The 24,285-nt window shown below is 39.7% G+C and overlaps 1 protein-coding gene across 2 annotated transcripts in view; it reads left to right on the top strand.

The window, feature by feature from the left end:
• The window catches only part of LOC128371940 (disks large homolog 4), a 39,190-nt gene extending 18,550 nt beyond the window's left edge, over window positions 1-20,640 (top strand). The window contains exons 4-22 of one of the 2 annotated variants that reach the window (XM_053332355.1): window positions 6,229-6,282; window positions 7,267-7,317; window positions 7,522-7,646; window positions 9,934-10,103; window positions 10,268-10,404; window positions 11,625-11,769; window positions 12,316-12,451; window positions 12,659-12,815; window positions 12,934-13,036; window positions 13,794-13,908; window positions 16,610-16,786; window positions 17,015-17,057; window positions 17,148-17,178; window positions 18,062-18,109; window positions 18,227-18,328; window positions 18,511-18,683; window positions 19,051-19,163; window positions 19,253-19,344; window positions 20,239-20,640. In XM_053332355.1, the coding sequence (XP_053188330.1) occupies window positions 6,229-6,282; window positions 7,267-7,317; window positions 7,522-7,646; window positions 9,934-10,103; window positions 10,268-10,404; window positions 11,625-11,769; window positions 12,316-12,451; window positions 12,659-12,815; window positions 12,934-13,036; window positions 13,794-13,908; window positions 16,610-16,786; window positions 17,015-17,057; window positions 17,148-17,178; window positions 18,062-18,109; window positions 18,227-18,328; window positions 18,511-18,683; window positions 19,051-19,163; window positions 19,253-19,344; window positions 20,239-20,345 (2,079 nt within the window). In that variant the 3' untranslated portion in view covers window positions 20,346-20,640. Of the gene's footprint in view, window positions 1-2,778; window positions 2,869-6,228; window positions 6,283-7,266; window positions 7,318-7,521; window positions 7,647-9,933; window positions 10,104-10,267; window positions 10,405-11,624; window positions 11,770-12,315; window positions 12,452-12,658; window positions 12,816-12,933; window positions 13,037-13,793; window positions 13,909-16,609; window positions 16,787-17,014; window positions 17,058-17,147; window positions 17,179-18,053; window positions 18,110-18,226; window positions 18,329-18,510; window positions 18,684-19,050; window positions 19,164-19,252; window positions 19,345-20,238 lie in introns of those variants that run through there. The other variant, XM_053332356.1, reaches the window with a different exon arrangement.
• Window positions 20,641-24,285: the final 3,645 nt, after the last annotated feature.

Here is a 24,285-nt window from a genome sequence, read left to right as displayed (position 1 = left end):
AGCTTCAAATTACTACTTCTTTTTTTTTTTTTAAACATAGGACATAATGTTATTAGATTTTTTTCCTCATCGCACTGCACAGAACTTCTGATATTGATCTGTGCTCTCATATTAATGAATCTTCCCTCCAATTCTTCTCTATATGACTCCATAACTTGGCTTATAACTTGGCTATAGTGTTTTGCGGCTGCATAGTATGCTGTGACATCATGTGCTGAAAAATTCATCCAGTTATTGATATACAGATATACTCCTCTTGGCTGATGCCAGTGTTCAAGACATCTTCAACCTTCATATAAAGACAAACCAGAAGAGTGTGTGTAAGACGTGTCAAAAATACCACAATTACCTCAAAACCACTTTCATTCTTGATATTTTGGATGAGGTTCACTCACACGCTCGCAGCCCTGGAGGCAGAGCGCTGTGGCTGCTTCACTGACACAGATCGGCCTCAAAAATATTCTTAGGCAAAATGTTTTTTAAACAATGCACACGCTACATTTATCTTGACAGACTGGAGCTCTTCGGTTGAAAACATTACACAACACATTTGCCATTTATCCTTCACCTGACGAGCTGGGAGTGAGAACGAGCAGGCAGAGCACTTACTGAAAGCCCCCACCGCCAAGTTTACGTTACACTCTGTCTCTTCTAATGAAAAGGGATGCAGATCACTTTCTCCTCCTTTTTCTAAACCATAGATACTTTTCACACAAATTCTCCTCGGACTAAACAGTCAACCCCTCCAAGATGAGTTTGACACTTGGCAAAAAGGCAATATATATATATATATATATTTTAAGTAATGATTTAATGACTGTTTTCTGTAGTGTTTCTCCCAAGAGCTCTCTATTATACCCTCCCCTTTCTGCTCTGCACTCTTGTCTGGTCGGTATCTGGTTTCTATCTTCATTTTCTCCGTCCTCCTTACTTTTCTTTAATAAATGTTTAAATATGTCCCTGCAGCCTCGGTGTAATTACTGTGCACCAGCAGCTCAGCTCCTTTGAGAGAGAGAGGGGGGGGGGGGAGAGAGAGAGAGAGAGAGAGCGAGAGAGCGAGAGAGCTGCTCATGCTGAATGGCTGAATGGCAGAGTAAGACAGATAGAGAGGGCCTTGCAATCGGAAGGGTGAGAAAATTAGATAGGTAGACGGAGGAATTTTATTCAACAAAATGAGAACGTCAGCTGACAGCTTGTCCTTCAGCGTGTCCTTACATAAGTCTGTTCAGTGTGTGTGTGTGCCTGCGTATATGTGTGTGTGTGTGACTGTGTACTGTATATATTACACGCCTGTCAATCCATCTGTCTTTCAGAAAGAGAGAGCTCAAGTGAGCTGTGAGAAGCTGACGATTTGAAAAGAGAATTTTAGTCTTTTTTAGCGTAAGCAGTTGCGTGTCTTTATAAGGCTACATCAACCATTTAGCTATTTATTTAAGGAAAAGTAAAATGAATAGCCAGCATAATTTCCTTTTTAAACATCTCAATCTTTTCACCACATTCAGCGTCTTTCTAGTGTTTCTTTCTAGTTCTGTCCATGGTGCTGAATTTATTGCCAGCAGCAGGGATATTAGGCTTGAGCAGGACTGTGCCAACAGCTGATTTATAATGGCTTTAATTGATGAAATGAGAAAAAAATGTATGGATTTCTGTGTTTACATTTAAGTTAAATCAAAGTCGCAGTAATGCAGTGTGAGCATCTTAGTTTTTTTCTTAAGAAATTACTGTAGAATATTTGCATAGATTTCTGATACTTACTAGACATGAAAAGTCATGAGTATCGTATCATGAGTTGCAGAGATGGATTTGGACTCTTTGAATTATTTATGGCAGCTGTGGAAACTTTGGAAACAGAAGAAAAAACAACAATGCTGAGGTTTCACTATTCTGAATGACTTACTGTAAAAAATTTAGTTTCAGGTGCTTCCCTGGGTCAAGTTAGGCCAGTTTGAGATGCTTGCCCTTCTAAGTTGCGCCACAGTATAAATCCTCCCCCTCTCACATCACCAGCATCGACATTATACAGAGAGACAGCTAAGTAATTGCCATCAAACTTCCCTGCTCGCTCCTTATTCCCTCAGCAGTGGGGAAGGGAGGGGGTACAGTACAGTAGCAGCAGAAAATATGAACTGCATTCTCACTGAGCACAGACCAGTAGCAGGGAGGCACCGCTATCACAGTCCACTAGCACAGATGACGGGGAATGGAAGGATTTGCTTATAACGGCTCATTTTTATTCTGGAAGGGTGGTTTCTGAAGACAGGACGACTACACAAGTCTCAGATAATAATGAGCCTTAATGAGGATGAGTAATTTTTAGAGCTCAAGTCTTGGTTTTTGGGGGATGGAACGGGGCTTCCTCTAATGAAGTCTTCAGCATCGACCCAGCAAGAAAGAGGAGGATACTAATTGGGCTGTACTGATTTTGCGATTCTGGATTTAAACATTATATTGGTGTGTATCCTCAGTCCAAAACATGTTTTTTTAGATTGAGCAGAGAGCAAAGCTGAAAGGGCACGTGCTGAGTTCAAATACATATTTTAAACTGAGACGATCTGGACACTCAGTGGTTTCTGATCAACTGTTATGGCAGGACTTGGACCTGATGGATCACTTTGCGGTAATGCTTGTGTGGTATTTTTGAAAGCGGACACTTCTACAGTGTACTGTAACTCTTCTAGCCATACGCTCAGTGGGTGTGGATGTCATTGTGTTTTTTGGAGGCGAGCAGGGTTTGCTCCCCAGTCTCAACCACCATTTAGATTCCTGCGCTGAGGCATAATGTTCATGACCGTGTGGTACGCCAAGAAGATGGGCTGCCGCTTCCTCAATAATGTACGGAAAGCCAAGAAACATCGACATCATAAGATGGTAGGCATGTTTTAACCAGTTTGCTTTTTGCTAGGATTGTACCTTTATATTTGGAGAATTATGCCATGTTTTCTAGTGGTACTGAAGTGATATTTGTGGTTAGTGTTGTAGTATTTTCTCAGATACTAAGCTCGCTGTGGCTCAACCTATTGCTCATAATAGATATTTTAATCACAGTGAGGCTGAGCAATCAAATCTGAAAATACTTATCAGGATGCATTTGTGCATGTGGGTGAGAGTGGGGAGGTTGGGGGGGGGGCGTGTTTGTGAGTCTGACTACTGGTGTGAAGGTGCTGTGTCGTTCTTTCAATTCATATCCTAATAAACATGGATGTGTAGGTGGCAGACAAACTCCACACCTTGATAACCCACCCACATCCGCACGCGCTACCCTTTTTCCTGCACTCCACACGTAACGTGACGTCTAAATTAGCCTCTAACACATCCTGCACTCAGCAAACGATGAAACCCACACACAAATACAGGAGCATTAGCACGGTGTCACGGCTTCACATTACAAAACACTTCACACGCTCGTCTTCTCGTTTCCATTCACTTGTCAGCCCCTGAGGTAAGGATCAGTCTGGAGTTTTTGCTACTGTTATCTGTCTCGAACTCTTTTTGCTCCCTTAAAAAGGAAGAGCAGCAGTTCAGACACACATTAAAATGCTTGCATGATTAATTGTTGCTGTAAAAAAAAAAATCATTAGACACACACCAACTGCTGTGACATTGCGTATTTCAATAGAGGTCATTATCTTGCTTGATGACTGGATGGCTTTCACGTGTTAGGGGTTGCAAGGTGTGCAGGACGTGCAGCGTTAAAGCCTCTCTAATGCAACCTTTGGTTTCTATCCAGCGCCAGCTCACACATGACATCATCCTCTCTGATGGTATTGAAACACTGTTTGCACACCAAGAGAGCAGTTGGTGTTTTAATTATCATCAAGCTTAATGAAACAGGTGATATATAATTATATTGTTATTTTACCTCCTTTGGCTAAAAATGTCCATCATACTGGAGGCGGCTAGTGGTGTGAGCATGCATAGTATGTGTTATGAGTGTTAGACGGACAGCCACAAATACAGGGATGGAGATTGTTCACATTATTATTATAAGTGTTATGATTCACATACTCACAAGGGAGCAGTGCAGTACAATATGCAGCCTAAACAGATCCTGAACCTTGTTTCCACTTCCAAATTACTAACAATATTGTTTAGCTCTAAATGGAGAGAGGAAATGGCTTCAAACACACAGCTTCACTCTTTTGCTGCTCTTTCCTCTGTACCGTGTATGCTACTGTCTTTTTTTTTAAATGTTATTGTTGTAATTTGTCATTGAATATACACAATCTGGCACTTAGCTTCCTGCATATAAATCCAAAGGTCTAGGTGTGGATGGAATTTGAAGCTGCCTGCAGAGACATGGCAGAGGACGGGTAAGCTGAATAGTTGGTACTAAAATATAGGTGGGCAAAGGCAGCCAAACACCATAAATCCTAACAACCACGACGTCCAGCAACTTGACAGAGCAGAGAGAGGCAGAGAGGCCTCTGTCAAAAATCCCTGCAGGGAAACTGCCTGCATTGGGCTTAGATTTCTGCTGGCTATACTCATTATTTCTGTCTGCAGATAAGGGGTGAATTTGACGTAATGTTCAGCAGCACGGCCCGTTGGACACAGCTACACGGTGGAGCTCTGCACGGCCACCGTTATAATCGAACGGTGTGCAGTTAAAGCTGAGCTCTGGCATTTTCTGGAGAGCTCAGAGTTTTATGTCTTTACCTTATGTGGAAGAATATTTTGTCTTTATAAGGCTAGATATAACTAGTAGGATTCAACATGACCAGTAATGGAAAAAAGGGGGCTTGGAGCAAAGGAGGGTTGTGAAAAGAACAGGCTTTTTTAGAGCATTTTTATGACATGCTGTAGCTGGGAAAGCACGGGTGTAATTAATAGCCTTAATTACAACATAAGTGTGCGTCCGGGCCCTTGTTATTGCACATGCTGGCTCACTGGGATACTGATTGAAATGGAATCATTGTTAATGCCATTACTCACACCTGTGCCTTTCCTGCAACGGCATATCACAATGTCTGCTGTGAAAAAAAAAGGCCTGATGAAAAGAACCAACAGCGTTAAGCGTTTCTTCATTGGGTTTCCATGAGAACTTAAGTCTCTGAGAGTAACAGACCAAAAAAGTTACTTCCCATTGCATCACATGAAGATCACTGGGTAAATTGTTTTTCTTAAAAGCTGAGAAAATGTATTCAGTTGTGTGTAGTTGTTTTTTGAGTGGGACTAAGAGCTGTCAGGTTTGTGAAGGTCAGCACACTGATTTATGTTGCTGCTGCTGTTCAGTAAGCACTTTAGATGCGTGGCGTCTCTCCCATGCTAATCAGCGTGGTACAGAGCAATGACAGAAATAAATACAGGAGTTTAGATGAAGTCTGACCCATACAGTATTGTACATCACGGTGTATTACATCTCATACCTTCATGATAAGAGTACATCCTGGAAAGAAGCATGAAACTGTGTGTGGGGAACAAAGTTATAAAAGACAGTGGATCAAAAGGAGAAGAACAATGTGTAAAGGTTAACTGTCACACTTCAGATGAGATGACTGAGAAAAGCCCAGACAGGTAAACCCAAATCATTTCAATGCTGACAATCTCCTTTCGTTGAATTGCTGTCTTTACTTTTACTTTTTTATCGTTTGTCCACAATCACTTCCTGAAATGCTGGGATTCATTTATACCATAATGATTGTAATATGATTCTGGACCTAATTTAGAAATTAACAACTGACTATCAAGCAAGCTGACGATATTGGCACTTACTGTGCTGCCTGTCACTACCTTGTTACCAAATCACAGTTTTTTCATGGTGTGCTGGGAGATTGCAACTATGTGCCGTCAGCGTGGCGGCACATGATTCACTGAGAGGTTTGTTTTGGAATGGATGGTGGGCGGAAGGCGGGCGTCCATGTCCATGGTATTCACTAGATCTCCATTTACTACATCAATAATACAAGCTATACTGTAATTTAACTACTAGCTGCTCCAAGATAAGTCAACGACTAAGAGTTAGGACAACCGGCAGCTAGCATTAATTTTTTCGTGTCCATCGTGGATGATAATAACAAATGACTCTGGAGTTGCGCTCTCTATCCTTTAGCAGAGTGACAACCATAGCAGAGTGAGAATAGTGTTATCACTGCTAAGAGCCAAAATGGCTATCAGTCTTGGCTGTGACTGTAGGTTTCAGGGATATACTGAGAGCTCATCCAGGAGCTGCCGCATCTTTGAGGTTCTGCCATTATTTCTTAATAATATATCTTCTCTCTCTGCCTCCAGGGAAATACTCCTCCAGTGGTGGTGAACACTGATACACTCGATGGCTCCCCATACGTAAGGATTATGTTTAATCTCCCCTTTATTGTATTATTATATTAGGCTCAACCAGGACAAACTTAACAGCCTTCAATTCAGTCTGTATTATCAGTAAGTCTAGTCATCTAGCAGCATCCAGGTAGGTCTTTACTCATTGTTTTAATCTGAATTGGATTACAGAATGAGGTCTCTCAGAGAGAAAGCCTCCCATCACAGACCACTATTTTTGCAGCACTAAAAAAAAGTTGTTTTCTAGGTCAGACACCAAAACAGTAAAGTTTGAAGATCCTTAAATTCCCTCCTCCTCAGGGACTAGCTTAATTGCAGAGGTAAAACAGATGTGTAGTTAAGTTGCTCAGCCAGGAGGCGAATTAGACTAAAAGAGCAGTTTTGCTATTATCAACCAAGCATCAAACTGATCCAAACATGCAGTGTCTCAAAAAGGAGCAGTATATGTGAGTGGGCAGAACTATTGGTTAAAGGATGCATTTGATTTTGGTGATGATTCAGGAGCCTGTGGGAGGTCCTAACAAGACCTCATTTACTAAACAGAAACATGGTCATGATAAAGTGTAGACGGCAATGCTCAACCAATGTTATCTGACCATTTAGGGGTCCCTTATTTATACTAGAAATTAGGGACACAACTAACTATGTTTCTTTATTATTGATTAATCTAATTATTTTCCTAATTAATCAATTAATCTTTGGTCTGTAAATGGTGAAAAGGCCATAACAATTTTGCAAAAATTAACATATTCAAAAGTGTCATTTTTTAAATTTATATTAAAAGTACAAAAGCCCTGCAAAATTCAGTTATTTTTTATATGTTACAAGCAAAAACATCAAAGTCACTTTTTCCAGTGAAATGTATTATCAAAATAGTTACCTACTAATTTTTCAGACTAATCAACTTATCGCTTAATTGTTTCAACTGTAATAGAAATCCACTAAAATCTAATTCTCTCTGCATGTCAATTAACAAACATCTTATCCTGACAGGTGAATGGGACAGAAGGGGAAATCGAATATGAGGAGATCACACTGGAGAGAGTGAGTCTGTGAATCTGATCTTTTAAACTTGATCTTGAACATATTCACAGTGCATTTATACTTGTCTGTAGTTCAAACGTATTGATTATTAAGCAAGTCATGAAAACATGATTTATGCATGATCATTACAGTCTCCAAACCCCTTAAAATACACTCAGATGCCCCTGATGTGATGAATTATATGCTGTGTATTTTCTGCTTCAGGGTAACTCAGGCCTGGGCTTCAGCATAGCAGGGGGAACAGACAATCCCCATGTGGGCGACGACCCCAGCATCTTCATCACCAAAATCATACCTGGAGGAGCTGCGGCTCAGGATGGGCGACTGAGGTAAAGCCACACACAGTAAGCACACAAAACCAGCTTGCAGGCCTACATACCACAAATATGACAGCAATCAAAATCTCACATATACAGTCAGGTCGACTCCAGTTACAGATGACAGAAATGTTCGTCTAACACTGTGGTGCCCAAACTTTTTTAGACAACTATGAGAAGTCATGTAACCTCCGACTACTTGCATATCATTTTAATATGGTGATTTTTATGATTATTGTTTGTTTATCTTTTTTTGTAATGTTAAAAGTATTTAATGTAAATGTTTGGAATTTTTAATGTAGTGAAACATTATTAAAAACATACAGTAGCTCAACAATGATACTGTTAATTCTGCTGCACCCTTTGCCTGTCCTCACCCATCCACTTTAGGAACCACAGCTCTACTATTCACTCTCCACATTCCAGCACAATTTCTATTCACATACTCAGTCACTTTTCTGTCAGTAAAAACACTACAAGAGGAGAAACCGCCCAGCAAGAATGCACCTCTTCATTTTAAGTCTAAAGTATTGTACCACAGTACTACAACCTACTGACTGTTAGCATCATCGCCTCAGATAGACCAGCCTATTTAATTCAAGACCTGAATCCCTCATCCAATCAGTCTTTCCGCAATTTTATTTAACTGTATTGTTTGTATTTTCTCTAAAACTGTTATGTTGCTCCTTTGTGATTTTGAGATCATTTTTGGGAGGTATAATAGATTCTTATGTATGCTGTAAATGTTAAAAGAAGTCCAATTTAAACAAATGATATGACATGGTAAGAAAGGGCTAAATAATAAATAGAGTTTTTTTCAGTTTGTTTGAGTTAACATCATAAAACTCCAGACTAACACTATAAGCAGTCCATCTTTTAATGGAGAAAATGTGTAGAAGCTGACAGCGTAACATACTTTAGATGAAAGTATTCTCCAAGAAACTATGACAAGTGACACCTAAAAAATAAAGCCCAGAAGGATCAAATTGTGAAGCAGCCCACAGGAATATGTCACATTTGCTTTCCCACTTTTGTAAGAAGCTGTAGTGCACACAGAGTTTTCTTTTCTGAATAAAAACTGTACTTTATAAGCCGTTTTCCCGATTACACTGCAATAAACAAGACATGTATGGAGGCATCCTCCTCATCCCCCTCTTTATAGTTGACCTACAAACTTCCATCTTGAATGACTTCAGTTCGAAGCAGGCCTCGAGAGAAAGCTCATATATACCTGAATGCAGGGTTTTTTACTTGATTTTTACTGGCTGCTATAGGCAAATAATTTATAATACTATAAATTATTAGTGCATATCTAAAAGGGAAAAAAAGAAAGAAAAGGAATTCCTTACAAACATTAAAGGGGGTGTGTTATATATGACAGGTTCAAATGGTTTGAAATCTCTAATGGTGACTCAGTCAAAATCCTCAATCATTCTTTCTTTAGGCTAACTCTTCAGCACTGAATGACTCAACAGCCCCCTGAAGATTATTTGAAAAATCCTTGAAAATCTGAATAAAGAACCCCATGAGGCTTGTTAAAGCTTGATTTATAGTCCTATTTTGTAACATTTTATACTGTACATTTACACAATCTTAATAAATGCTGTACACATCCCGATGAGCACAGAGCTACAAAGAAACATAAAGGGACACTCTATGAGTTGCTAGAAGTGCAAGCATTAAAAAAAATGTGTTACTGTACGATAAAAATGCGCTCTACAAAATATATATTTAATACTGCCAGTGTGAAGCTCAGACTTGAAGATGTCAGCAACCATTTGTTCCCTGCTTTTAGTGATGTATCTCAGTGGTTAAACCTCTTGCAGCCCTCAAGAATTATTTCCGTCTTACAAAATTTTACACACTATAATTTACATGGCCGTAAAATCAATTTTAAGCACATGAATGGAATAGTGATAAGTAGAGTTTTTAGGCCCTTGAAGGAAAGAATGTCTACATCTTAAAATAGCTATTTCATCCAAATCTGCTTGCTTGAAAATCTGCTTTTCTTCTGCAAACGGGCTGACATTTTCACTCCACATATCAGCTCATCATTTTCAAGAGCAGTTAACATAAATAGAGCTACATTTCAGCTATCCCTCATGCTGGATCAATTTCTAACCTCTTTAACATTGGATACTGAGAGTTGGGGTGGAAAGACCAGATGTCTGTGATGAAACCGGATCCCCAACACAGGCATTGTTCAAGACCGACTGCTTTTGGTGGCATATTACACCCAATACACCAACACAAAAACTCATGCTGTATTTTCCTTCTTGTCTCTCCGTCTGTTTGTTAGTGTGAATGACTGCATCTTATTTGTGAATGATGTTGATGTGAGGGAGGTGACACACAGCCAAGCCGTGGAGGCTCTTAAGGAGGCAGGTGCTATCGTCCGCCTCTACGTCCTCCGCAGGAAACCAGCAGCAGAGAAAGTCACTGAAATCAAACTCATCAAAGGGCCTAAAGGTATGTGGAAGTGTGGACTGTGTATACCACAGATGCTTTTGTGTGGGCTTAAGGATGCTTTGTACCCGGCTAAGCTGTGCCCTCTGGATTTGGAAAATCTTCTCTGTGTTAACCCGTACCTCCTTTGCTCACTCTCTGCCTCTCTCATCGCTCCCTTTTCTCAGGATTAGGTTTCAGCATTGCTGGAGGGGTGGGAAACCAGCACATACCAGGAGATAACAGTATCTATGTCACCAAGATCATAGAAGGCGGAGCAGCTCATAAAGATGGGCGTCTGCAGATCGGGGATAAGATCTTAGCGGTCAGTCATTCATATATGATAACACTGTCACTGACTCAGACTCTCACCTATTAAAACACACCAACACCCACGCACACAATTGGATACGTGTGTGCTTGAGCAGCACTGATGTATTAAGAGCCAAGATAAATTACAGCTGTGATTTTCATGGTCTGGAATTACTTTCATTAATATGTTAATAGATGTGTAGGGTGGGATAAGTGTTGAACTGTAGTACTGCCACAGTGAGTCTTGAGCAGCATTACTGCCATCTGCTGGACAAGAGATAGTGGTGCAGCTGACAGTCAGCTCAACACCAGCAACCTCAAAATGGTGCTGGGTTTCTACTAAATGGTGTCTGAGGCAACGCTTTACCTCTAAATGGGATACATCAATATGCTTCTGCTCATGGTGAATCTGTTTAAAAATATATTATGATCGTTGGCTTATTGAAGTCATATATAATAATGCTCTTTTTTATAGCCTTTTGTAGTTAAGGGTGCGAATCTGCATAATGCCTTTAGGGACTCCCAAACCAAGGGGGACCCTTCAGGGAAGAAGAGAACAGAGGAAATATTCAACTGTATATAAAATATAAAACATTATCTTTGCTGGAAAACCCACTTTAATGTTTAGAAATTTTACTTGTAATTTCTAGAATAGGGGAAGAATTGATGATATGCTTTTCAGCTCATTATATAATGTGTAGTATTTATAAGAAATTATTTGAAGCTCATTTTTCTACCATTGAAAATGTGCTTTGGCAATTATTTCCATTATTGATTCATCTCCTGATTATTTTTTTACTTTCTCAATTAAGTAATACATAGGCGTGTCTGACAAAGACAACGATTTTAGAAGCTGAAACCAGCATATTTTTTAGTATATTTTCTAAAAAATGACTTAAATGATTGTTTAGTTTCTACATTAGCTGCTGATTCATTTGCTGTTGATCAACTAATCAATCAGTTGACTTACTGATGCAGGTCTAATGCACTTTTTATAGTTTGTCTTGCGTTAAGTCAGTTCATCATGACTGTTAAAAAAAAACAAATTTGATCAGCTGGTGTTCTCTTGATCATAAATACTGAGAAGCACTGTAAGCATCTTTAGTTATGAGCGTCTATCAGACCCTTCATGTGGGAGATACAGTATTTGGTCTGAGGAGCCATGCTAGCAGCTCCCTTTAATTGCTTCACTTTGCATTTATCATCCCTGACTGTGTTGCTGTGAACCATCAGGTGAACAACGTGTGTCTGGAGGACGTGATGCATGAGGATGCGGTGGGGGCTCTGAAGAACACAGCCGAGGTGGTGTACCTCAGGGTGGCCAAGCCCAACAACCTGTTCCTGACCAACTCCTACAACCCTCCAGACCTCACTAGCAGTAAGCCCTTCAGTCTTTTTGTCTCAGTTTCTGATTTCACAAGGCATAAGGACACATTTAGTGGGTTCAGGGACATTGGTATAGCTGGCTGGTTAAAATCAGACCGGACAACTTTAAAACAAAATGTCCAATGTTTGAATTGATGCATTTCCAAGAACGTACACCCACAAAAATGACAGCTTTTTCTTGTTCTTTCTAAATCACTGAGATCACTATGGGAGTTCTGTGAGAATTCAATGCTGAGGTGTACAGGTTTAGGGTTTTTTAGTTTGTTTGCTTTCTCACAAAAACTGAACATTTTCCCTTGACCTGAATCTGTCACTTGATGAAAGCCTGCCCTTGTAATAAAGAATTACAGCACAGAAATACTCTTTGCAACAGTCTTTCAGGAGATGATTACAGAGTACTTCATACAAAACACAGACAAAATATCACATTCCACAAGTACATTTAGTCAGTGGAAAAGCAAAAGGCCTTGAGATATTACATAGCTGTGCACAACATCTGCCTGTTACATCTCTTTAAATTTTGTGTGTATTTTTCCAGCATATTCCCATATGGATACTGAACTTAGCCACCCAAACTATCTTGGGTCAGATTACCCACAAGCCCTCACTCCCACCTCACCTAGTCGGTTTTCTCCCGTTCTGCATGGCCTGATGGGAGATGATGACATCCCCAGGTGAGCAATGATCATTCAGCTCTTCATCATGTAAATTGATTTATTGGCTGTTTTAGTGTTAGCAGTAAAAGTAGAAGTAGAAGAAGGATTAGCAGTATTAGTTTTAGTATTTGAGTGTGGATTGTGTATATTATTCAGAATCACAATCATATTAGTAGTTAATAGTTATTTTTGGTAATTTTCCTCCGTCCCCTGTCTCTTTTCTAGGGAGCCTCGCAGAGTCCTGATCCACAGAGGCTCCACAGGTCTGGGATTCAACATTGTTGGGGGAGAGGATGGAGAGGGAATCTTTATCTCTTTCATCCTGGCAGGGGGGCCAGCTGACCTCAGTGGAGAGCTGCACAAGGGCGATCAGATCCTCAGTGTAAAGACGCTTTATCCTCATAAAGTTGTCACACACACAAACACACATACAGGCGCTCTATAGTGGCACAGTGGTTTTTCAGTTGCTGTTGTTAACAGTGATGTTGTGTGTGCATCAGGTGAACGGCGTGGACTTGCGTATGGCCACACACGAACAAGCAGCTGCAGCACTGAAGAACGCCGGGCAGACAGTGACCATTATCGCTCAGTACAGACCCGACGGTAAAGCAACAAGCCGCCACACAAAGACTGTGTCATTGTTAATGCATCCATTCCAGTGCAGGAAACTTCTTTAACTTTAAAAGCAACCATCATTATGGTCACATAACATAATGACAGTATTTTGAATTAATCATACGACACAATCAAATAATGTGTCGAGTGTCTGTGTGTTTGTTCGGTTGTTAGCAGGATATTGGTTGCAAGTAACAATTATTTTGATTATTTTTCATTGATTTTTTCAAAACATCAAAAAAAATGTGTAAACTTGGATGAAAATCATTAAAAATTTGGAATTGTTGTTTTAAAAAAAATGACCTAAACAGTTTATCAATTATCAAAATAGTGAAAATAAAGTTAATAATACAGATTTTTAAAATAAATAGTAAAGATGGTAAATCTACTGATTTCTATAAAATAAAAGGTGAAAATTTAGGCCATGGACAAAGACACATGAAAGTAATTAGTCATTCAGTACTACTGAAAACAAATTCTACATTATACAATGAGTTGTATTTATTCTGTCCTAGTTGGTGCCACAGCAATCCCTCACCTTATTTAACATAATATAAAATGATTCAAATGAGTTCCATACAGTAAACAGATTTAAATTAGGGAAAAAGAGAGCACTTATCAGGATTGGTAATTGTTATAGCTGAGTTGAGGAATTGTTAAAAAGTTGGGTTAGTACAACCTCATCCTTACTTATGAATCAAACTGTGACTTGGTCAATAGATCTTTTTGTGTTTCTCTGTTTCAGAGTATAGTCGTTTTGAGGCTAAGATCCATGACTTGAGGGAACAGCTGATGAACAGCAGCATGGGCTCTGGGACTACGACGCTAAGGAGCAACCCAAAGAGAGGCTTCTACATCAGGTCTGACGCTCAAAGTATAAACAGCACAGATAACACAAGGTTTTTAGGGTCAATTTCAACATATTGATGTAAAATATGAGGGCCTTTTGATGCTTTTGATGAGGAGATGATCATTTGAATGTTTTTGAAGAGATAAGCTTTGATATGTTTAGCCATTAATGATCTGGTTGCAAAAACAAACACACTAGCTAACATTATGTTAAGCATAGTTAGCCACACCACATATTTGTTAAAGTTGCCTGGATTAGTTAGCTAGCACCCAAATGCAGCTAGTTTAGGACCATAAACTGTTATTGTTCTTACAAAACTAATCTTTAAAAGGTATCTCATTTTGATTACAAGATTGTTTAAGCATTGGTATATGGTGCAGTACAACACTCATGGTAGGCTTATTTTAAGTTCAACATTGTGTTTATCATTGAATTACCGAAGCAGTACTACAGAAAGAGGAACATGTGATTGTAAATGGTACTGGTTAAAGTTGACTATAAACTCAGTCCAGTTTATTCCCTCTTTACATCCAGTTTTGGCCTTTTCATGTTTTTTTAATAAGGTTGTGTTTCATGTCTTTGCTTAGGCTGGTTTGATTCATGTCGTAAAACTCTTATTAGACGTTTTTTCTGAAATGTCTGAGGAGAAAATAGCTTGTGAATCACAGGCTGTGGAAAAGAGAGCAGTCACTTCAACAACCCTTTCGACAGGTCCAAAGTCAGGCCTGGATTAACAATATAGGGTGCCCCAGGGCATTCACACCAAATGTGTATATTAACAAACTGTAAAGGAATAAATACCCTACCATTAAGTCACAGTCCAACTACAAGGTTATGTAATTCAACAAACAAACAGACATGCACCATAGTACCACTTATGTGGCTTTACATGTATATAGAAGATTCAAGATACTGCCCAGTCTAGATTTATTGTAGCCTAAATACCACAATTGATTTACTGTGTTGTTTACTATAGATGTAAATGCTCACTGTATATGGTTAAAAAATGCAATTTTCCACACAAACTTGCAATGTGTATTCACAAGCTCAATGTTGTAGCCTTACAAACAAACATCAGTGTTTAACAGTAATGCTACTACACAAACTGCAGAACAGAGAGCAGTAGGGATCATCCCATGCACATTTCACTTCTATTTAATAGTATAAATGCCAGCAACGTGACAACTGCAGCTCACCGCTTTAGAGCTTCAACAGGGATAGTCCACTCATAGCATCAAGAGTAATCACACCAACCACCCAACTCCATAATACAGGACTATTTGACAGTGTTTATGTGAAGAATATCATAGAGACATTAAAACATTATTTTCATAATAAGCATCATTATCTGTGCAACCAGGTCAAACCATACACAAAAATAATGGACGTGGCTACCTTGACATCTCCCACTGGACTCCAGTCTGAATATAACTCAGATAGAAGATGTGGAAATGTTTCTGTACCTGTGACGTTGAAGCACCGATGTTGGCATTTTGACCGTCGCCATCTTGGATGTTTGGAGCCATGGCCTGAAGTGAAGAGAAGAGACAGCTAGATTGGAGCTGACCTGTGCATTTAAACTAGAGTGTATAGTTAACTGTGATAATGCTAATGCTAATTTTCACCAGAGAAAAAAACTGGCTAAAACGAACAAAACAAGATGTATAGCAGAAAAACTGAATATCCAACTCCTTAGAGGGTCAGTTAGTTAGTTAGTATGACCAAAGACTGAACAAGACTTTTTGGGTGACTAAAATTTTACAATTAACTTTTACATGAACTGAAAACACACGGAAATAGCAACAGAAACAGCTATGCCTGGACGTTATAAACTTTTTTCCGGCGGTGGAAACGCTTTTTACTACTGTTCTTCTTCTGCTGGGTTTTTTTTAAATGGCGCTTTCTGTTTTCGTTGACTGTTTTCAAAATAAAAGCACCAATTCTACCGTTATGGTTTTCTTAATAATAAATGGTAACGGGTGTTTTATTTTGTGAAAATTACCGGAAGTGTGTTACTCGCTACGGTTAGGCACGCTAGCTACGGCTAACTCCGAATCATAGATATACTGACTCCGAATTCGCAGGAACAAAACTTTAAACAGGTATTATTTGGACAAAACGGCGTCACATTGTGGATCTAAGGGCTCGCATAAAAAGGTTAGAAATGTGAATAAAGTGGTATATTTACAGAGTTGGAGCTAAAATAAAATCAGCCTCAGCCTGCTGATTTCAGCTCGGGTAGGGACGAAATGCATTGTGGGTTATTGTGTAGTTTACTACAGTGTAACGGTCTGCTTACTATGTGGCCGCACAGTCTATGGTCGCACCGGCCCCGTAAAATTCCCCCCAAGTTCCTGCAGTGGAAACGGGGCCATATCATATACATATCATATATCACATATGTCAGGGCCAGCATTAGGGACCAGGTCTATAGAGTGTTGTTGAGTGAAGAGCGAAGAGCATTATGCATTCATTCATATGACTGTTATATAATTAAGATTATATAGGCCTAGTACAGAGAAATGTGGTAGCCCTCTTGAATATTACATTACAAGATTAAAACCGTTGTGTGAGTTGGAGGACTCAAAACTGAAACAATATAGCAAGCAGTTATAATAGGCCACAGTTGAAGTTTTCAAACAATGTAAAGAAAATGTGAAATTGAATTTTTACATTAAGTAACTTGAATTTTCATAACTTTCATCACGCAGGGCCCTTTTTGACTATGACAAGACTGCAGACTGTGGCTTCCTCAGTCAGGCGCTGGGCTTCAGGTTTGGGGATGTGCTGCATGTGTTGGACTGTGGAGACGAGGAGTGGTGGCAGGCTCGCAAAGTTGCCCCCCAGAATGAGGCAGAGGAGGTCGGCTTCATCCCCAGCAAGCACAGGTGAGCCACATTTTTCACAGTGAGTGTGTGTGGGAGTGGAGCGATCTTTTATTGTGTTTCAAGAATTACTCAATGTCTTGATTACATTCTACTTAGTGTGTGACTAAAAATACTCATACAGGAGTTATTGAGACTTTGCTGACAGCAAATTCGAAAGAATTATGTAAGCCATATACTATTTATCCGTAACCAGACATAATAGGTTTTTTTTCCTCCTCTACTCTACAGGGTGGAAAGAAAAGAATGGTCTCGTGCTAACACCAAAGAGAGGGTAAGTTAATTCATCACAGCCGTTTGAATGAGGTAGTTTTCCTCAAACTGTCTCCCAATGTGTAAATCTATGCTCTCTCCTCTGCTACAGGACCATGGTCGGGATAGCTTGAGCACTCAAGGTAATAAGTGTATATTATAGTGACACTGGAAACTAACATTTACACAAATTACTGACAGCATGTTAACACTGTAGTAATGGGCAGAACACAAGTAACATGGGAATAATATTAAACATTTAAAAAAGGTCAACTACTGGCATATGCACAAACATCTTACCATTTCATTAACATTTATTCAATGCACGCACTTTTATAGTTTGTTTTGCTTTGGTTTGTTTGTTTTACTCAAATTTAAATGAATGTTAATAGCAACTGGACACACTTTGTATACTGTGATGTGTATTGAAGGCAATTATAAAGGACAGGTTCTCATTTCTTAAAACAACAGTCAGGTGCCCAAATTAATATTGAAATAGGTTTTTCTTGCCATGATCATTCCTCCTGTTCATACTGACCATTAGAAGATCCCTTCTTCATGTACCTAGATAACATTAGAACCACTTTATTAATCCTCCAATGGGGAAACTCATTTGCTACTAAACAGTCTTCCATGTAAGTGTCGGAGGACAAAATCTACAGCAAGCCTGCAATTATGCAAAAATGTATTTAAAACTTAAAATTAGATTAACTCCAAATTAGTCAAATCAAGTACAAATCTTTCAATTTTACTGTCCCTTTTTTTGTTACTATACATCCACCACAGCTCAACAAGGAAAAAACTGTTTGAGGAAACAACAAGAGGCAGATTGATCATAAAAACAATGTAAATGTGATATAAATCTTGATATAACTAACTAAGACTGCTGAAGCCTCATATAAGCTCCAGATCGTCAGCACACACAAATACAGACACACCCACACATACAGACAAAAAAATCTGAATGTCATTTCATAATAATGGTTAAAAGAATTTCTGCTGAATGTTTCAATGTTCTGTCACCAGGGAGAGATAAACCCTCACACAGTTATGAGACGGTCACCCAAGTGGAAGGTAAGGTCCTGCAAAAGAATGATTGAAGTCCTTCATTTAAAGTTTCTTTTCTGTTTTGATTGTCTTTTGTTGACTGTGGCTGCTCTCTCTTCTCTCCCTCTCTGTTCATGAACTTAGTTCATTATGCGAGGCCCATTATCATTCTGGGTCCTGTGAAGGACAGGATAAATGACGATCTGTTGTCTGAGTTCCCTGATAAGTTTGGATCTTGTGTCCCACGTAAGTAATTATGCTGTCAGTCACAGACACAGATCCCTTCTCTGGTTTTTATTTAATGTCACTGCTGCCACCTGCAGCCATTTTCGGGTTATGTCTGCATAATGCATCCCTCCCAGTGAAATAATTGCTTTAATTTGAGGCTCAAAGTGCTGTGAGCGTATTCTTTGTTCTTCACTTGACAGACACCACACGGCCCAAGAGGGAATATGAGGTGGATGGGCGGGACTATCACTTTGTGTCGTCAAGGGAACAGATGGAGAAGGACATCCAGAGTCATCGGTTCATCGAGGCAGGCCAGTACAACAGTCACCTGTATGGCACCAGTGTCCAGAGTGTCCGTGAGGTGGCTGAGCAGGTGTGTAGCAACTTATTGTATCAGAGTGAAAAATGAATGGCAATGATCAAATTTTATAAAATAGGGTAATTACTTCCAAATCCATTTAAAATGTGAAAACTGAAAGCTGAGGAATTAAAATGTGATGAATTTATCAGTAATTGACTTTTTATTTTCAGGTGTCTTAGCTCTGTTTTCAACACCATTAGAGAAAAGTTCAATCAATTGGCTGCAACCTCTCATTTAATTAACTATATACTGCTAACTAGCCATTTTAAAAGGTGATAAGATAATCCTTTATTAGTCCTACGGGGCTACTGATTGTACTGAAATAAGTTTGTGTTTATTAATCCGTATCATTTTCCCCCCTGTATGTGTGCACAAGTAGCAAGGGAAGCACTGCATCCTAGATGTATCAGCCAATGCGGTGCGCAGACTACAAGCTGCTCAGCTTCATCCAATCGCCATCTTTGTCCGGCCCAAGTCACTGGAGAATGTCCTGTATGTACTGTAAAAGTTATTTTGATATTTGATACACTGTTTATGAAAATATGTGCTGTAATAGATGATTTTGTGCATGTTGTGAACAGAGAGATCAACACTCGCCTGACAGAAGAGCAGGCCAGGAAAGGAATGGACCGAGCCCTCAAACTAGAACAAGACTTCCTAGAGTGTTTCTCAGGTAAAAGCAGAACGCCTCTGTCTACATGACATGAACACACAGAAATTATGTGCACACCAGGCAACCAGGATTTTTAAGTTGCAAATTGGTATCCTGCACTGTCTAAACACCATTTATACTCAGTAGTAGGTTTGAGTTTGGATTATGGCAGCACCAGATGGAAAACATAAGCTAATACACCTGTGTTTGCACCTCACTGCACACTCGTAATCTGTTTGATTTGGAGTGGCAATTGTGCTATTCTTTCATTTTATTGCAGCAAGATTTTGCCAGCAGGTTTTTACATGTATTCACTGCAGGTGTGCACACTTGAAATTGCAATAAATGCGCACTTCAAGGTTTATCACTTTTTTCCCTCATCTTGAAGCCAATAATTTCCAGTATTAAAACATGCCTTTGCCACAAAGAAGAACCTCACATTTCCATTTTGGTGGCAGAGCTTAGTGAGTTAAATGAAAAGAGCATTTTAACATTTAAGAGACACTTTTAGGGCAAATCACATCAGCTGACAGATTATAAATGTTATGTTTCCTCCCAAATCCATGGCTGCCTGTAATTTATAATAAATCATGAACAGATGCTTACTGTAACATTTTATCAGCCTTTGAATGAATATGTGGAGGCTTTGTAGCAATCAACATTGTGATTGTTCATCATTATGATTTTATTGACAATGTACACAGATAGTCCAACCACATTCATGATGTGCACTGATCATTCATCACGATTGCAAAGGGAACACATCTGATAAACGTCAATTCTCTCCTCTAACCCCCACCCCCCACCCCCCGGCTTCCTACTGTCTCTTCTCTCTTTTTGCTTGCCAATATCTGTCGCGTTCTCTGTTCCTCTTTGTTTCTCTCCTTCCCTCGCTTACCCTGTGTCCTACTGCAGCTGTCGTGGAAGGGGACAGTTTTGAAGAGGTCTATCACAAAGTAAAGACAGTGATTGAGGAGCAATCAGGGCCTTACATCTGGATCCCCACTCGGGAGAGGCTGTGATGCTGCACCTGCCCAACCACCCCTCCCCTCACAGCCACCAACCAACACCACCTTTCACCCTCACAGCCAAGCCAGCCTCGCCTGCCTGTCTGTCCTCCAGCAAAGTCAGTGCTTAGGCAATCACAGAGAATGACACAGAGAGACAAACGCATACTAAGACAAACACAGGAAGTGACACAGCGAGGCAAAGAACAATACCAAAAAAGAGACTCTGAGACAGATATGAACACAGTGATGTGATAATTACACTGAAACAGACTGAGAGAACAGACTTAATCACTATTCCACTTTAATGAGGCCCTGTTCACACTTGGAATTAAAATGCATCTTGGTCACAGGTGGACAGCTCTAAATACAGCTGTGTTTTCACCCAAAACTGGGGATGCAAATATCCTAAACACAGTTTATGTAGTGATGCCAGACAACTTAGACAACATTTTGATGTGTCTATAAAAGGTAAGGTACCTCGACCCTCGTCCCTTGTTGTATGGCAGAATGTAAACATGTGTTTTCTCCATGTAGATGCAGTTGCTGTTTCCCAGCAGATAAAAGCATATGTGATGTGAAATCTAATCACAGACGAGACAAATTTCACATGCATTCTGATGCCGAGTGTGAACTGCCGTCCATCTCATCTGGATCTAGACTCAGTCTGGGTATATCTGGACATGAGACCTTAGGTCTGAGCAGGGCTTTAAAAGGGAGTAGAGGATGACCCAGCAGGGATGGACCCTGAGGTAGTTTTAAGCTCGCCTCATCCTTCCCATCCCTCTCAAGTCTCACGCCCCCATTGAACGCCTCCACACACCTATGTCTGAGATGGAGGTGCCCAAAAAGACACTGGCCCCTCTTTTTATATCACCTCCAGGCTTTCTCTCCTCCTCCTCCTCCTGTCAGCTCTGCCTTGTTTCAGGACAGAAAAGGGGGAAGACTGAGAACGGGGCAACCTTATCCCCCTTGACCAGGAGTCTTTTCTCGACTAAAAGTCCCTTTTCTTGTGAATCTCTTCTTGGTTCTAAGTGATACCTCAGCGACCAAGACTGACATTTGCTCAATCACCCATGTCAAATATTGCGAGGCATTATTTAAAGGCAGTTCAAATAATTATAATGAAGAAAAACTCATATGCTGAATTTGTGCATGCATCCTCAAAGACAATGGAGACAGGAGACAATGGAAAAATCTGACTTAAAAAAAGAAAAAAAAAGGCGAGTAAGTAGGGTGTGTTCTCCTTCTCCACTTCCTTATTGTGGAGGAGTTTTTAGCATGTCTCATGAAGGAAGAAAAGAAGAGAGGCACAGTCATGAGATATGGTCATTAGAGGCCAGTCCTGAGCGCAGTAGATGCTCTGACATACAGTTTAACCTCTGCTCTCTTATGCACACACACTCACCCACACACAAACAAATACACTCTCACATCCGTCCACCAAAACACACACACACACGTAGAGTTGTAACCTCAGCTGTAACCTAGCACACTCCTGTACAGGGGGACTGGCTGTTCTGGCCTGCTTGTCAGAATCCAGGATGAATGTTATCTCTCTAGGCACAAACAGCAGAGCTGTTAGCTTCATCGCACCACAGACAACTCACCGACCACTCTTCAAAAAGAACCCCTCAGCCGCAGACATACACACTGTTTCCATTGGCTGCAGTAAAAAGCCATGGCGCGGGTGTGTGTGTCTGTGTGTGCGTGTGTGTGTGTGTGTGTGTGCGTGTGTCTCTGTGTGCACGCCTTTGTGCACATTCATGCGTGGGAACTCCTCTGTGTGGGAGGAATAGGTCTTCTTTTATTCTCTCTCTTCCACTTTTTCTCTGCTTCTTTCTCCCTCTTGTGTCCACACAATTTAAAGCTAAGTCATGTTTAACAAATAAATGGCCTATATATATAGATATAAATATATATAAATATATATATATCTTTTTTATGACAATTTCTAACGGGACTAAGTCTGTAAAAATCAACATCTCCAAACAATATTCCATGGATTCCTTTGGGTAATATTGCGGTTTGGTTGTTGAATTTACTCACCTTCCCATTTTATTGTTGTCAGAGACAGAAATAACTGAAGCATTCAAGTCGATGTAAAGCAGACCTCAGTAGAGCTTTGAACTGACATATTTGACATGTTCTTGTACACGTTGAAAACAAATTGAAACTCTTGTACAATGCAGCCGTGTGTGTCTGAGTGACTGTGTGCGAGTGCATACGTGTGTTTGCTGCTTGCGTGTGTGTGAGTGTGTGTGACAAGAAAGCGTGTTGCATATGAAATATAAATGATACTATATGAGAATATCTATCGTTTATAACATCCACTGGTGGTTATAACGTATAATACATAAATGGGTAATGTGCATATATGTGTGTGTGTGTGTGTCAGAGAGAGAGAGAAAGAGAGAGAGAGTGTGAGACACGCACATGAAGATGTAGTGCAATACTGCTATGATGTTATGCAATGAAGATGGTTTTATGTGTGTCTAAGATTAAAACAGTATTTATAAAGTTTGCACTGACGGCATTATATGCGACAGGTATCATCAGGAAAAAGACAAATGAAAGCAAAAGGACTCTAAGGTTTTATGAGCATGTTTGTATTTACTTATAATTTGTTCTGAATTATAAGAGTGAAGGTGGAAGTATTGATTGAAGTGACCATTCATATTCTTTTTGCTCACTTGCTTCTCTTGCTCAAGGAGGAACAGCTGAAGCTTGTGAACGAGTATCAATTTCTGTTTGATTTACTATTTATTTAGAACTGTCACTGATTCCATCTCAAGTCTGTATATTTTTGTATTTTTTATTTTATTTTTTTTTGTTCCACATTGAGAGAGTTTTTGGGTCTTGGCCAGAAATCTTGTAAATATGATAGAGATGCTGGGCGTGCTGTGTGGCTTTAGATTTAGCCATGCACACTGCTGAATTGATGCAAGTGCAGGATCCATCAGAGCCACAGCCCAGTTTAACTGCTCCAACACAGTAACAACATCTGCACACTTCGGGTGGGCAACACACACACACACACACACACACACACACACACACACACACACAAACAAAGATATCAGCACGTCCACACATCCATTTACATTTACACAATGAGAAATCACACAAACAACACATGACAACACATCCATGAATGGAATAATATGTTTTCAATTTCTTTATTTGAGGTCTCAATGTATTTCTTAATATCTCTCTCAGCCATCCGTATCATAGTGTGATATTCCTTATAAAATATATGAATTTTTACAGAAAAGACGGATTACAAAGTTACAACAAAGTCAACTGATGCAGAAAAATATATTTAACAATGACAATATCAAGCAAAATAAAATGTTCCAGTTCAGTGAAGCGCTTGTTGTAAATTAGCTATAAAATAATAAAATGAATTTAAAAATGCTTTCTGAAAATGGACTCTGCAGCCTTGTTTTTGTTTGTGTGTGTGTTGATGGTTTGTGATGGATTCACAGTTCCACAGGTGATGACTGCGAGACAACAGTGTGGCCAGAGGAGGGCACTCATTCTCCATTTTCAGCTGCTTATACAAGCTCTCAGCTGCATTTACAAAAATACTTGCTCTGGCTTGTATTCGCTGGCCGCTCCCCACCTCCCTCTTTCTCAAAGGGGGAACCATTTTTTCTTTAGAAAAGCACACAATGAGGATTCTTTCATTTGATCAAATGCAATGCTTTAGAGTGTGTGTGTGTGTGTGTGTGTGTGTGTGTGTCTGAACACACAGACATTCACTATGTATACAGCTGCCATGATCATATATCTTTGTCCTTGCCTCCTCTTTTAGCATATTTGTATCATTTGTGCAGCTTATTGAAGCACAATCTGTAAGTCAAATGTAAATTCAAGATTTAAATACAAGGTTAATCCAGCTACCAAAACCTGAAACATCAAATGTGATCTAATTTTGTCATGTTTTCTGCTG

This window comes from Scomber japonicus, chromosome 13 (genome assembly GCF_027409825.1).
Source record: "Scomber japonicus isolate fScoJap1 chromosome 13, fScoJap1.pri, whole genome shotgun sequence".
Taxonomy (NCBI): Eukaryota; Metazoa; Chordata; class Actinopteri; order Scombriformes; family Scombridae; genus Scomber; species Scomber japonicus.
This window is presented reverse-complemented; position numbering and strand designations above follow the sequence as displayed.